The 15,478-nt window shown below is 39.6% G+C and overlaps 1 protein-coding gene across 2 annotated transcripts; it reads right to left on the bottom strand.

Moving 5' to 3' along the window:
- Positions 1-2,740: 2,740 nt before the first annotated feature.
- On the bottom strand, positions 2,741-14,136 carry LOC139639616 (actin-related protein 2/3 complex subunit 1A-A). Of its 2 annotated transcripts, none has more exons than XM_071513750.1 (10): positions 14,035-14,136; positions 12,969-13,123; positions 12,330-12,434; positions 11,260-11,482; positions 10,139-10,246; positions 7,800-8,006; positions 6,301-6,376; positions 5,357-5,547; positions 3,616-3,706; positions 2,741-3,019 (listed from the first exon to the last, which is right to left on the bottom strand). In XM_071513750.1, exons 2-10 carry the CDS (start codon positions 13,030-13,032, stop codon positions 3,014-3,016), a joined length of 1,071 nt encoding a protein of 356 aa, XP_071369851.1. In that variant the 5' UTR covers positions 13,033-13,123; positions 14,035-14,136; the 3' UTR covers positions 2,741-3,013. The 2 variants fall into 2 exon arrangements, with proteins under 2 accessions (XP_071369851.1, XP_071369852.1); XM_071513751.1 differs by having other exon boundaries at positions 12,969-13,117; positions 14,035-14,132.
- Positions 14,137-15,478: the final 1,342 nt, after the last annotated feature.

Below are 15,478 nucleotides of genomic sequence, written 5' to 3'. Positions count from 1 at the left end.
ATTGGAAACAAGTGAAATTCTGTAACTCCATAGGCAGATTTTTTTCACTTGTCTATAAGAAAATGACAATTTTAGGACTCAATAATAGACTAAAATGACTCAAGTCCATTTTTAGGGGGATGGAAATGAGACATTTTACGGCTTTCATGTTGCTGGGAGTTAATTATATGACTGGAGCCAAAGCATACAAAGCATAGGTCTGCTGCATTCTTCTGCTGTGTGTAAAACTGTCTGCAGCCATATGGGCTGGACATGGTGTGTGTGTGTCAGGTGAGGGCAAGTTAGCAGTACATTTCCATACACTTCCAGAGTATCTCTCTCTTATCTTTTGGACTATTCAACACAATGAAGGACTTCCTATTTAATATGCAAATGAATCCCTTAGTCCGGCTGGGAAAATGTGGGTGGGGAAAGTGAATGAGTAACACTCTCTCTTCCCTTGACAGCTGCCCTTGAGCAAGTCACTGAACCTCCAACTAATCCAGTGCCACCAGTAGAATCCTGTGGTTATACAGGGCAGCTCCCAGTATGAATGTGTGTAACTGTATGGGTGTTGCTGGGAAAAAGGGCATGGAGCTCAGTTCAATTTAAAGATATATATAATTGTCCACCATGAACTGTTTTCAAAGTATGGCTCAAGATCTCAACTCCACCCTCACTTATTAAAACCGTATTTAGGCACTGAAACCTTATTTCAGTTTCTTTAGTGGTTTCAGCTGTTATCCTAGTAGCAGAAAGCGTTAACTGCCCGCTTGCTTACGTGGAGTCTTGGTTGAAAGACGCGCAGCCAAACCGGAGCCCCGGTCCGCCCGGTCCGCCCGGTCCGCCAGGCCCGTCGGCACCCTCCCCGGTCTCCATCCCGATTCCCAGCGACCTCCTTCCCTCCCTCCGCCCTGGATTGGAGGCCTGGGATCGGCTGCACCGCTTCGCTCGATGTCGGCGGACGACGGATCCAATTTGGAAGAAATGTGGACCCGGCGGCGGTCGAAGTGAGTGCCCGAAGCCGAGCTGGCGAGGTTCTCCACTGTAAATGGGTTTAAATTCAGTTTCAGTGCGGTTGTTATGGAGGTCGGGGATCCAGACTCAGTAGGAAAAGAAGAAAAAAAACAGAAGCAAAACAAGAACAGCTGACAGCGCTACGTCACTCCCCCGCCTCTTCCTATTGGCTGGTAGTAAGACAATGTTGTCGCTCGTCTCTATTTTGATTGGCTAAGCGCACACTAGTGTCTTTTTATTGGCTGCCAAGGCGGAGGGGGCTTTGTTTGTGTCCGTCCATTCATGTGATCGAGTAGTAGCCTCGATACGTTCCGTTCTATTGTATGGAGAGAACAAAGGGCCAAAGTCCATTCAAAAAACCTGGTAATTTAAAGTTGTGTCACCTGTTGGCAAACACATACACCTCGAAAAACATGACTTAACATTGTTTACGAACTTTTAGACGTCACTCTTCATTTCGGCATACATATAATACACCAAGCAACTGTAGTGTTGGTTCGCCTTTTACTAATAATATAATACATTGTTACGCCCTCAATCTTCCATCAAAATACAGTAGGTGGAGGACAGTAGGCCAGTGTGACCCGATGCTAACAGTTGAAATTCAAATAAATTCAGCGCTGCTTGGTGGATGATTTATGTGCCGAAATTACCAGAAGACCCTATAGATCCGATAAAAATGTCTTAAGTCATATACTACGATGTATGTGTGTTGGCCGACGAGCAAGGCAAGACAATTAACAGATTTTTTAATGGAGTTTGGCATTTTCGCCACAGAAGAGAACCTCCCGTATCGGGGCTTTAACTCTGTTGAGCCCTATCCAACCTGTTGAGGAAGCAGTTTTCCCCATAGCCTCGCAGTGGGCGCTGGTGTTTCAATGTTTCACACGCCCAACAATTTAAATATAGGCTAGGTAGGCCTTAATATTTGAATAATAACGTATAGTCTAGGCTACCACTGTTACAACTACTAGGCCACTACTATTACAACTAGGCTACTACAAGATGCTAGGCCCGATATGTCCCGTACATTTGTATGGAGAGAAATCACACCAAACTCCATTCAAAAGTGTGACAATTTTATGTTTCTTTGTCATACATAGCCTACATACTGTACCTGGTAGAACTAAACTTAATTAAAAATAAGCCACTCGTTATTATCACCAAAACAGCACTTAATATCTCAACTGTTACAACGTTGGCTTCTTTTCTCACCTAATTTATTCCAACAAAAACACAGTGGAGGGTGGTGGGCTATAGTGAGCAGTGTGAATCAATGGCAAAGTAGCTCAAGAGTCCAAAATGCTGCAGCTAGACTCCTGACAGGATTGATTTTTAAAATTTGATTGATAACCTCTTATGAGACCACAGTCCAAGCTGAAGACTGAAGGCTCTGTAACAATCTGCCAATTTACCGGTGTCCTCCTTTAAAACACTTCTTTAAAAAAAACCTTCTTTTAGCCTTAGCCATACTTGATTTATATTTTGTTTGTGTTCATAATTCTTTTTTCTCCTATATTGCTCACATTTTCTTATTTATTATTAGTGTTATTATTACGCTAGAACATGTTAAGTAGAAATGTATGAATGAAAGTATGAAAAAGAATGAGCAGCAGAACTTATTGAGACAAAAAAGAATGAAAAATATGTATCATATGAGAATATACCAAAGAATATGAAATATGTGGTGTAGGAAATGACAGAAAATTCTAGAAAAAAAAATAAAAAATAAAAAAACAATATATTTGCAATGATGAAAATGCCAAGAACTGGCCTTGTCTGACCTGAAGAAAGCGTCTTTATTTATTCAAAAGCATTGATTTATTGATAGCCATCACAAAGCTGACAAATGACAGCTGACAGTGTCTTCCACTTGAAAACAGCATATCAGTGATTCACTGTTTGTACACATGGGTTAACTGCATGTGGCATCATACAAAGGACTAGTTGATTTTGACCAAGAAGATGCATTGGTTGATCCACAGATCTGTCCCAAGGGCTGACAGCCTGCAGTGTCTCAGTGCTGCAAAATAAGAACGTAAAACACACGTTTACAATAGAAGAATTGATCCCTACTAGGGTTTAACTGATATGGAACAGATACGGAATACCATTTCTGTATTGAAGCTGCCGAGAGCTGATATTTTATACCGATACTCAATATCAATAATAGATTTGTTTTGTTGTCAGGGTGGAAAAACCTCTGAAACAGCATTTAGACCATCATGGGACACTAAAACTCTCCATTAACTGTTTTAACGAGGGCAAATGAGTCAAAGTCTGTTTTGTGAATGAATCAAAATTGATTTTTAGTAATTCAAACTTAAATCAAGATAATTGATGAGTAAGTTAATCAACATAATTTCAAAAATGTATACAAACAGAACTCAAATATATTGAAATGTATGCAATTTGTGCCCATAATGCCAATGTACCCCAAATGTGTTTTATTAGTGTCCCAATGACTAATTTCTATCAAACTGAAGTTATTAAACTATACATTATCTGGTTTGAGGGTCAGGACTACTGCATTAGAAACAAAAAAAATATCCTTAAACTCCAACAGTTATAAAACCACAGCTTGACTTATGTATAGAAGAGAAGTGTAACATAGTGTACCTTAAAATCCCACAGCACCATGGCTCCATCCAGACCCACACTGCTGTACTTCTCCACGCTGGCTTTCTCCCCAGATACAATGCACAGCTGGCTGTGGGACACAACAGGCCACATACACACATTCATGTCCAGCCTCTCTGTATATACATAGTCACACAGTATAGAGGCTTTGCAGTTGTGTTAGAACTGTCCTACTAGCACTACTAGCTCTATTCTTAGCTCTAGTCTGTCCTCCAAAACACTCTGAGTTTTAGCTTGAGAGGAGTCAGCCCAGTTAACCTGAACAAACTGTTAGCTAGCAAACGGGAGCATATCTATGTTCCCAGGGTCCTATGGTCCCCATATTTATATGGCACATAATGGGAACATGACAAAGGGTCCTATGTTCCCAGGGTCCTATGTTTAACCCTAACCCTAACCCTAACTAACCATATTAAGCGAATACAGAGCTGGGGAACATCTTTTTCAGGTTCCCATTATGTGCTATATAGAGCTGGGGAACATAGGACCCTGGTAACATAGGACCCTGGGAACATGGGACCCTGGGAACATAGGACCCTGAGAACATAGTACCCTGGGAACATAGGACCCTGGGAACATAGGACCCTGGGAGAGCACATATGTAGAACTGGGGAACATAGGACCCTGGGAACATAGGACCCTGGGAGAGCACATATGTAGAACTGGGGAACATAGGACCCTGGGAACATAGAACCCTGGTAACATAGGACCCTGGGAGAGCACATATGTAGACCTGGAGAACATAGGACCCTGGGAACATAGGACCCTGGGAATATAGGACCCTGGGAACATAGGACCTTGGGAACATAGGACCCTGGGAACATAGGAATGACTCTGACCAGATACTATGGCTAGCTAGCTAACAAGCTGACATTATATTGTAACACAAATTTGATCAGATTTAGTCGTGCTGATCAGCTCCCAGTCAAAAACAGCCAGGAAATTAACAATGTCTGTTCAGTTCTGTTGACACAGAGAAGTTGTACATTTAGAATCTCAATCAGCTGTTCACAGAGCTGAAGACCTCCAATATGGCCGCCAGAGGGTGACTTATGTCATCTGAAAGCCCTCTATACATAGTTATGCTCCCCTATGAAAAAATGGAGACACCTAAAACATGGTGAAGATACTAGTACCCCATAAGCCAGTGGTTCTCAAAGTGGGGTCCAGGTACCCCCAGAGGTCCTGGATGGGATTCTAGGGGTCTAGATCTACAATTCAATACTAAATCAACAACACACATCTTCACATATGGGTCCCTGAGACAAGATGTTATCCTATTGGGACTAATATGAGTATGTGTCTATCTGGGGGGTCCAAATGTTTGAGAACCACTGAGTCAAACTGTATCCATAATACAGGCTACGGTTGTGTATTCAGGGCAACAGTGGAGCGTCTTACGTCAGTGGTTCTCAACGTGGGGTCCAGGGACCACCAGGGGTCCTTGAAGGGGTTCCAGGGGGTCCCCAGCAAATTGATGATTTGTTAAACTTCACCATTATTTCATTTACAAGAAGTTAACCCAATTAGAGAATGTAGAAGAATGACTGTTTTGATCATAGTTTCACTGTTATCTCTCTACCTACAATACAGATAGTCATGGAATTCTGGACAAAATCATATCTAACAATACAAATATTCTCAGATGGGGGTCCGTGGTTCTAATGTGGACTAAATTAGGGGTCCTTGATGTGAAAAAGGTGGAGAATCACTGTCTTACGTGATGCTGTTCTGGTGCAGGGTGGCCAGCTCGTTGCTCTCGTCCTCGGTTGCCTTCTTGTCCAGGTTCTGGAAGTGTTGCATGGCCGAGATGCTGCCCTTGGAGGTCTGCTTGGGGATGTCCAGCTTCTTCACGAACTCCAGAGCGCCGGGGCCCTTATAGGTGAACTGGTAGGGGCAGCAGTCATGGCCCTGACACACAAGGATGAAGGATATTGGTATCAAGAATTATATCTATCATACCCGTCTTTTTTTGTGTTTTTGTTTTTTTTGTTTTTCAGCAAAGAAAACAACATCCAAATGATCAGCCACAGTGTTTTTTTTAGGGTAAACAAACCAAGCAGCCACATTGAAAAATTGAGCATGGATGGTATTTATTTGCCACCCTAGTTACTGAATCAATAGAGGACATTAAAAATGGCAGTGGAAGGATATCTAAATGGATGAGGATAGATAGATAGATAGATAGATAGATAGATAGATAGATAGATAGATAGATAGATTGATAGATAGATATATAGATAGATAGATAGAGTACTTTATTTATCCCCAAAGGGAAATTACAGTGTTGTAGCAGCAATTCACATAATATATAATAATATATATATGTATGTATATATATATGTATGTATATATATATATATATATATATATATATATATATATATACATAAATACAAAAACTACAACTACTATATACTATTCAACTACTATACTTCTAACTGTAAGGCAAGATACTGCTATTAATGTGCAAATTAAATGTAAATGTATTAATGTGCAAATTAAATGGCACAAGAGGGCACAAGTAATTGTCTTGTCTCTAGTAATTTGGTCAGAACATATTAGGGTCATCTCTTGCACATACTGTAATAGACCTCATGCTTGAAGGACACACACACACACACACACACACACACACACACACATAGAGCAGGTGCTAGTTACCGCGGCCACAATCTCAGTAGGGCTGACATAGAGCACGCTCAGTAGAGGCAGACGGTCTGTGGTCAGCTGGGTCACCCTGAAGAGACAGAGGTCAGAAAGGTCACTTCATGTCATCATCAAACCATCTGATACATATGGACCAAACCGAAGATGGACATGTAACATTCAAAGCACAGTAACACTTGATGTTTATAACAGTTGAACAAGAGTTTCATAACACGTGACTTAAAGTGTTTGTGGACGGCACTTTGTCACAATTTACTTATTTTGCTCACAAACTGTAGCTAAAAAGAATTCATTAGCTATGTTTGCTTTAGCCATTTTATCAGTGTTAGCTACATTAGCTATGACTCATGTTAGCTTCCATGATAACTGAATGCAACTTAAACTAACCTAGATGTATGGCTAAATATTAATAAGTTTAGTCAGCTATATGAATTGGGTTAGGTGGCATTCAACTTTGGCATTAGCCATTAAAAATTGTCTTGTTATATGCCCCACCCTTTCTTATATCCCACCTTTGCATTTGCAGTTCAGTTAAATCAAGTGTTAGTTATAGCTACCATTAGCTAGTTAGCTACATAGACTGCCATATTGTCTAATTGTATAAAGGTAATATGGGAAACTTTAATGATTAAACTGGGTCATTGCGGCAGAAAATAGTAGGATACAGCAAAGAATAGAAGATAAATAGGAATAGAGCAAATGGGGATGTATATAAATATATGCAACCAGCAATTTCAACACATTAACATGTTAGTAGAAATAGAAAAAAGCATGGGTTCCAGCATTAACAGGATATGCAAAATGGCACAACTAGGCTAGTATCAGTATGTAGCAGCAGAACTTACTATGCCAGAAAAACAATGTGTGTTAGGAATTATTAGATGTTACCTAAAGTACAATGATGATACAATAATAAACAAAATGTGTCTAAAAGAGCATTTTACTCACTAGAGGTGGAAAGTAACTAAGTACATTTACTCGAATACTGTACTTAAGTATAATTTTGAGGTACTTGAGTATTACCATTTTATGCTATTTTATACTTCTACTCCACTACATTTCAGAGGGAAATATTGTACTTTTTACTCCCCTACCTTTATTTGATAACTTAAGTTACTAGTTACTTTGCAGATTCAGATTATTAATACAAAATATAATCACTAATAAATTGTGATGTATTATTATAGATTACTGTAAGCTACCCAGCAGTATATAAAGTAGTGGAAATCAGCCCCAACTTTTCCAGCTGCAACATTAAAGTGATGCTTACACATTAATGCATCAATAATTATAATTAAATAATATAATATATACTGTATTATTCTGAAATGGGCCATTCTGCATAATAAGTACTTTTACTTTTGTTGCTTTAAGTAAATTTTGCATTTCTACTTTTACTTAAGTAAAAGATCTGAGTAGGTACTTCTTCCACCACTGTTACTCACTGATATACATACATTAATCATGTGAAGTGGCTCGGCTGCAGTACTCACTCTTTCCCCTGGGCGGCGTCAGCCACAGTCACACTGCTGTTGTGGGCCACCCAGGCCAGCTGGTCTCCAGTGGGGGAGAAGGAGACGCTGTGCACCCAGCCTCCGCAGTCCTTATGCTCCAGCAGCACCTCCCCGAAAGGCATCTTGGCCCCCCAGGCTGTGGGGCCAGGCTTGTCCTCGATGTCCTTGATGTAGGCTGAGAAAATCCTGAGAGGCACATGATGGAGATCTGTCAGTGGGCAGCATTTTATAGTGGAAGAATCACTGCTTTTATTGCCCCTGTACACAATTCCTATTCCATTCAATGCAGGGAGAATCAGTCACAAAAAAAATAGCTACAATAAAATAGGAAATTATCCACTTTTGTCAAATTTGTGAAGAATTACTAACAATAAAACTAAAGCAAATGTGTGGTTAGTGGTCATACTATTCAACACTCTATATGCTATTCAACAATTATTTATAAGTTTGAGAAAATAAAATGTCATACTGTAAATTGAACAAAAATTGACATAGATGCAGTATGTTCCCTTTAAAATAAATAGCGCAAAAAAGAATATTTACTAACTGATAGCAATTGATGGAAGATGCTGGACTTGCCATTGACAGGATGAGATCCATACAAATTTTTTGTTGTAAACTATAACTATATAACTACAAACTATACTCCTTTTCGAACATGTAATATTTAATTTGTGTTGTTTATGAGAATTTGTTTATTGATTTTGTTGTATAGGTTTATTGTTTATTTCATCTTATTGTTATTCTTGTTTTTTTAAATCAGTTTTTTTTTTTTTTACATGTTCGAAATAAAAATGATCAATCAAATGATCAATCAATCAATCAATAATCATGATGTGACTGTGTTATGTTTTAAGATTAGCTGTGGAACCCGGATATTTTACAATGTTAAATGTTTCATAATCATATGTTTATTATGTATAGAACACTTAGCACTTTTGCTTTTATCTCCTCCATATGTAGCAGACAATATGAGTCTATCCTTTATACTCAGCAATAGGGCATATTTTAAAATATAAAGTTACAGCGTTAGATTAGGCTAAAAAAAACATGGGTAAATTGGGATTAGTTGGATTTACCCTCTGCAGATTGGAGTTTTAGTTCTACAAACATTTTTGGAGGCAGAAATAATCTCATTGTTGGGCAGAGCCAAAGAACCATGACTTTTCTGGCTAAGTAATATTAGACAGAAGCCCAGTGAAAAATAGAAGCTATTATTATGAAGCCTAGCACTCTGCTACTTAAAAAAAAAAAATGTAATCTAGCCATACTGAGTTACAGTGGTGGAAAGTAGCCTAACTAAGTACATTTACTCAATTTTGTGCTACTTTGTACTTATACTCCACTACATTTTAGAGGGAAATATTGTACTTTTTACTCCATTACATTTATTTCACAGCTATAGTTACTTTTCAGATCAATATTTTATATTTAAAACATTTGATCATCTTTATAAAATAACTATAAAATAGCATTGTTATAGATTAGACTATCCAAAAGTATAGCTAAATTGTTAAGATTAGCTTCACGTTGACAACTTTAAAATGCTGCTTACATGTACATGTATGTCAATAAATCAGTATTAATATTTCAATAATTTATGAAAAATATAACTCTCTAAATGGGGACAGTTTGCATAATGAGTACGTTTACTTTGATACTCTAAGTACATTTTGCTGCCAATACTTATGTACTTTTACTTAAGTAAGATTTTGAATGCAGGACTTTTACTTGTAATGGAGTATCTTTACATTGTTGTATTGCTACTTTTACTGAAGTAAAAGATCTCAGTACTTCTTCCACCACTGGTAAGTTATCTAGGTTAGCTAGTTAGCCTAGCTGACCTACCAAGTTCAAACTAGCCATACTGGCCTATAGCTATCTAGGTAAGCTAGTTAGCTGGCTGCTGACCTTCAACATCATGAATGCCATGGTCATGAATGAATGAAAAAATAAGTCACTGCCATGTATGTTTTTATGAATATTTTAATTCTTCTTTGTCATTTAAGTTTGCCAGTTAGCTATGGAAGCATATTTACAACAAAATAAATGATACGTAAACCCAAGATTGTGAAATGGTTCAATTATAAAAAACGCGTCTGAAAACCCAAAGTCAGCCCATGGTACGATTTGTTTTGATGGAAATATGCTTCCATAGTTAGCCAACTTGCTCTCAGAAAAACTGTGGTTCTTTGGCTCCGCCCACTGAGGTTTAACTCAGCCAATGAGATTATTTCAGCCTCCGGAGCAGCTCTGCCTCCGAGAAATGTTTGTAGAGCTAAATCTCCACTACATCCCTGCTTTTGTGGGTGTCTGACCTGCAGTAGAGGTCTGCAGATCCGGCTGCCAGCAGGATGTTGTTGGGATGCCAGTCCAGACTCAGCACCGTGGAGCGAATGGCTTTCTTGATGTGTTTACTCAGCCACCTGGTGGGGGGGAAAAGGGTAAAAAACCACAACAGACTCTCAAAACTTGCATCCAAAACTTGTTACTTGAACAAACAGAATACATAATACAATAATATGTAATAAATGTGTGTTTGTTCTGAGAATTAAAGCACACAATTTGAGTTGATTTGATGGAGTCATTCCTATGTTCCCAGGGTCCTATGTTCCCAGGGTCCTATGTACCCAAGTAAAAAGTTCCTATGTTCCCAGGGTCCTATGTTCCCCAGCTCTATATAGCACATAATGGGAACCTGAAAAAGATGTTCCCCACAAAACCCACAAAATCTACATTTACTTTTTTATTTTCTGGTCCAAAGGCCACAGTTACCTTGCTGTTGAAAATCTCATCAAAAATCAAATCATTAAATCATCAAAAATAGGGTAAAATCTGACCCACAGAGAACATTGGTTTTTATTAGAATGGCATGCAGCAATAAAACATTCTGGGTAGTTTTGTGGATCAAACCCAACCCAAACAAGAGTTTGAGTCAAGTTTGAGTAAAATTTTATCCACAGAACCACCCAGACTCTTTAATATTCTCTGCCAGGTCAGATTTGACCCAGAACACCACAGAGGTAACAATTTTTTTAGAGACCTTCAAAATGATAATGGTTTTGTTGTGTTTGTAGCTGTTTTGAAGCCTTGTTCCAATAAAAAAACTGGATAATATTTATGAAATATTTTAACTTGAAACGGGTCAAATTTGACCCAAACACAATAGGAGGGTTAATGTGTGTTAACAGAATATTGAACTGGGGAACATAGGACCCTGGGAACATAGGACCTTGGGAACTTAGGACCCTGGGAACATAGGACCATGGGAACTTAGGACCCTGGGAACATAGGACCCTGGGAACATAGGACCTTGGGAACATAGGACCCTGGTAACATAGGACCATGGGAACATGGGAACATAGGACCCTGGTAACATAGGACCTTGGGAACATAGGACCCGATTTGATCATAGACCGGTTTTCTTCATGAAGCTCACCAGTCGTTCTCCTTCTCAAAGTAGCAGACGGAGATGAGGCGAGCTCCGCTGCCCAGGGCGAACTTGTTCTCCAGTGGCGACCACTTCACGCAGGTGGCGGCCCGGTTGATCCGCACCAGGACCAGGGTGGGCTTCCACACGCCGTCCTTCAGGGTCCAGACGTAGGCGTTCCGGTCAGCGGCGCACGTCACTATGCGGTTGGACTCTGGTGCCCAGTCAATACCTGTGGACAAAATGAAGGATTTTCATCACATCAGTCATTTTGGCATCACAGCTCTCAACTACCACCATTTCTACTAGAAAATGTCAAATTTGGAATGTTTATAGAAGATAGAAATATAGAATTTTGAATGAATAATTTAATTATTTTGGCAAAATATTTTATACACAAATGTAAATATTGCAAAACACAACCCTGTTTAACAGCCTTTGTATTTGCTCAGTATAAAGTAATTTAACCCCTGGAATGTATACATTGTTCTTTGTTTTTTTTTTGTTTTTTTCCCTTTAATTTAGGCTACTATATCTTTTCTCTTTGTTTTGTTTTTGTTTTCTCTATTCCCTTTTGATGATTGTCTTTGACACATATGTACTGTACTCAGCTTACTCTGGTGATATAGAAAATTTGCCAATTTGTTGTATAGCTGAAGACTAAAAAAAAAAAAAAGTCAGCTCCACAGTGAGGACAGGAAATGCATGCCAAAAATACAAAATAAAATCATGTAGACACAAAAAAAAAAACTACTTGCTGGATTTTTGACATTGTAATGCTTGTTTTGCTGTAAAACATGAACTCAAATGTCATCGTCACTAAGTTCATGTGTGGTAAGTGTGAAAAAGCTGATCAGGAGCAAGCAAAGTCTTCCGAAAACCTCAATCATGATGACTGACACACCTTTTCAATGTTTTTTTCCCCCATGGAACTTGAATGCACATCATGTACATTGGTCTTACATTGTCTGCTACAGTTTTTCACTCAATTTTCCACAATTTTCACCCATTTCAGTTGGTTTTATTCAGTCAGTCCAACTGGAAACTTCGCTTCTCTCCTTTAGTTGCTGCTGTAGTACCTGTGATCCGTCCGCTGTGCTCAGTCAGCTCATGGATCTTGGTCCATTCTTTGCCTTTCTTCTCATAGATGTTCACCATGTTGTTGTTGGGGCTTACTGCGATCTCTGTGGGGAAATAGGTGTAGGCGCATCATTACAACACCATAATGTGGGGCATTATAATCACTTCATGATAGCAATATAATAATGTAGAATTAGTAACACGACGTATAACTGCTGACTTAAGCATGGAGTTGTACAAAAACTGTATTAGCAAACACCAGCAGTGATCCTAGCTCTCGTTGGCATGAATGCACAGTACTGTTCACCCATAACTGTAATGTAATGAGTGCACAAGCAGCAATGGAAGCCTGTAAATGCATACAGTATAGATCTGTCAGTCCATTTCCTGTATTGATAATCAGATTCAGTTCTCCAGGCAACTTTAATGGAATTAGAAGAGGGAGAAAATGCATCTGCGGGCTGCGAGAGAAATGTGGTCCCACCCAATATTGAACCCATAGGTTATGGAGGAGGCAGTGTGTGTGTGTGTGTGCCTATGCTCACACACTTTTATGCTTTCATATCTGCACATATGTTAATACGCATGTGTTTCTCCATGAGGAAATGCAGCCTGACTGGTTTTGCACTTGCACCTACGCGTCCTGTCTTTGTTCCAGGCGTGGCAGGACAGCGGCTCCAGGCCAAAGCTGTAGAGCGACATGTCTGAACAGAGGCGGCAGAGGCAAAGCTGGAATGCGGGCTGGCAGAGGGAAGCGTCTCGTCCGGGATTGGCTGCAAATCCGCCGCTGCGGCTTCAGGAATGACAGGAGGGAGAGGGAGAGAGAGAGAGAGAGAGAGAGAGGGGAGCTTCGTTAGGAAAGACGATTTTATGCAGACGACGTGCCGCTATTTGCTTGTTTTTGAGTGAAGAAGTCGTGGAGTCGTACTGTTTGATTTGTGAGGTTTTTCACAATTTTTCCACAATAATTTCATCTTCAAATCTTTTCTTCTGCAGTTAGTGATCATCATTAAGTAAACAACCCAACCAAAAAGCGTTCATTTATGCTTTTTTTCTCCTTAAAAGACTCCATCCTCACATAACCAACACCAGTTTGATGCTATTTACTACTTTGTCCACTAGGAATTTTGATCATAAAGCCTAAGAAAGTCATAAACTCCACAAACTCCACAAATTAAAAGGTGGGTCACCTAACTTAAAGTGGCTTTACCCTCCACTACATCCCTGCCTGTAATTCATTGTTAGCTCAGTGAGTAGATAACAGTGGGCCTTTATCAGGTGTGGTGCAAACTTGTGCAAACATGCTTTGATTGTCACCTTGCAGTGTTTTTCCCTGTTTCCTAAGGATAACTCAGTCCTGACTGAAGGAAAACCTGACTGAAGGCTTTTACATTGCTGTTTTACATCTGGCCAAGGAGAAGCTGCTCCTGAATCCCTTTGGGGAGATTCCAGTAAGACATCAGACTGGTCTGTACATGGCAGTACATTCCACCCATGACTTTTAAGCACTAAGGATCACCTGACAAGAAGCACCCTCCATTAGACAGACCGGACTGCTTTGGAATAGAATATGAGACTTAGTGTAACTCGATATAGGCTAGAAGGAAATCCTAAACCAGCTCCAGCAGAGACCAAACACTGACTGAACTGATTAGATGTGATAAAAAAAAAGAAACAATGACAAAAGGTAGCGTCATAACTTACCTTTGCTGTGTTGCTTCCTTGTGCAAGTGATGGTGGTGATGGATGGAAGGCTGTATTCGCGGACTCTGGGCAGTCGACACGAACGGAGCTGTGCAGTCTGACTTGGGGGAAGGAAGTGAGCTGAGGTATTATGGGAGGGAGGCAGGCAGAAAAGAGGTGGGTGTGTCCGCTCAGAGCTGTTGAGCAAGAGTCTGGAAGGAGGTCGGGGAGGGAAGACGAGTCAGAGTGATAGCTCTTCAGTTGGTTGGACAAGTTAGGGATTGTGCGTTCATATCACTGCATGCTTTTCTTTGTGTTGCAGGGTGTAGTGATGGATAAAATGTAGACTAAGCCAGTGATTCTCAACCTTTTTCATATCAAGGACTGAAAAGTTCAGTCCACATTAGAGCCACAGACCCCATTTGATGAGATTTTGTCTCTCGGACCCAAATCTGAGAATATTTTTATTGTCAGATATTATTTTGTCCAGAACTCCATGACTGTCTGTATTGTAGGTAGAGAGATAACAGAGAAACTATGATCAAAACAGTCATTTTTCTACATTCTCTAATTGTGTTCACTTCTTGTAAATGAAATAATGCTCATCATTTTTACAGGGTAGCTCCTACTGGCTACTAGAGAGCGATGCCAAACATTGATTTTTCCGCAAAAATGGCAATGTCAGGGGGTGTAAGCCTATATTCTTCCTATAATGGCTGACCTGACTGATGATAATGAATATTTTATCTCTTGTGATGGAATAATGGCAAACAAGACTTTACCTTTGTTTATAGAACATTATCAAATGTGTAGGGAGTGTTATGGGTTTCTGAAGATTGATACTAACACCAATTCATCATCTTTAAATTTGACCATTTTCATGCAAAAAAAAATCCCACATATTCCCAAGTATTCAGTGTTTCCCCCAGTTTTGTATTCTTGTCTGGGTGAAAAAGCCTCTGAAACAGCATTTAGAGCATCGTGGGACACAATACTCCAAAATACATACATACATATTCATCCACACTTGTATGGAATCCAATCAAAATGCTGCATTAGAATCAAGTCAGGTTAAGGGACAACCAGTGTAGTGTTGAACAATTCTACATTAAATATGTAATCAATCAAACTGCATCATATCCATCATATCAGAGGTGGACCGCACCACACTATAGCCCTTTATCACATGCATTTCTCAAAGGACTTTACAGATAATGAGCCCAACTAGAACGAACTGATCAAAGTTCAAGTTCATATAGCCCTTTATCACTTTGTCATAATCACAAGACTCCATGAAAAGGAATTCAGAACTCACTTCATGACATCTGGCTCTCGTAAAAAAGGAAATACGTGAGTTGAATAATGAGAGTGAGTTCATTTGGTGAACCAGCCACATGTCCAACAGCAGCACTGACACACAGTATTTGAGGATGTGGGAAGAGGAAATAAAGAAGCAGTGATGAAA

Source organism: Centroberyx affinis, unplaced genomic scaffold (genome assembly GCF_046629955.1).
Source record: "Centroberyx affinis isolate AG114_WGS23_722 - 3 ecotype Tasmania unplaced genomic scaffold, CSIRO-AGI_Caff_v1 ptg007483l_1, whole genome shotgun sequence".
Taxonomy (NCBI): domain Eukaryota; kingdom Metazoa; phylum Chordata; class Actinopteri; order Beryciformes; family Berycidae; genus Centroberyx; species Centroberyx affinis.
The sequence above is the reverse complement of the archived record's forward strand: the minus strand, read 5'-3'. Positions and strand labels throughout refer to the sequence as shown.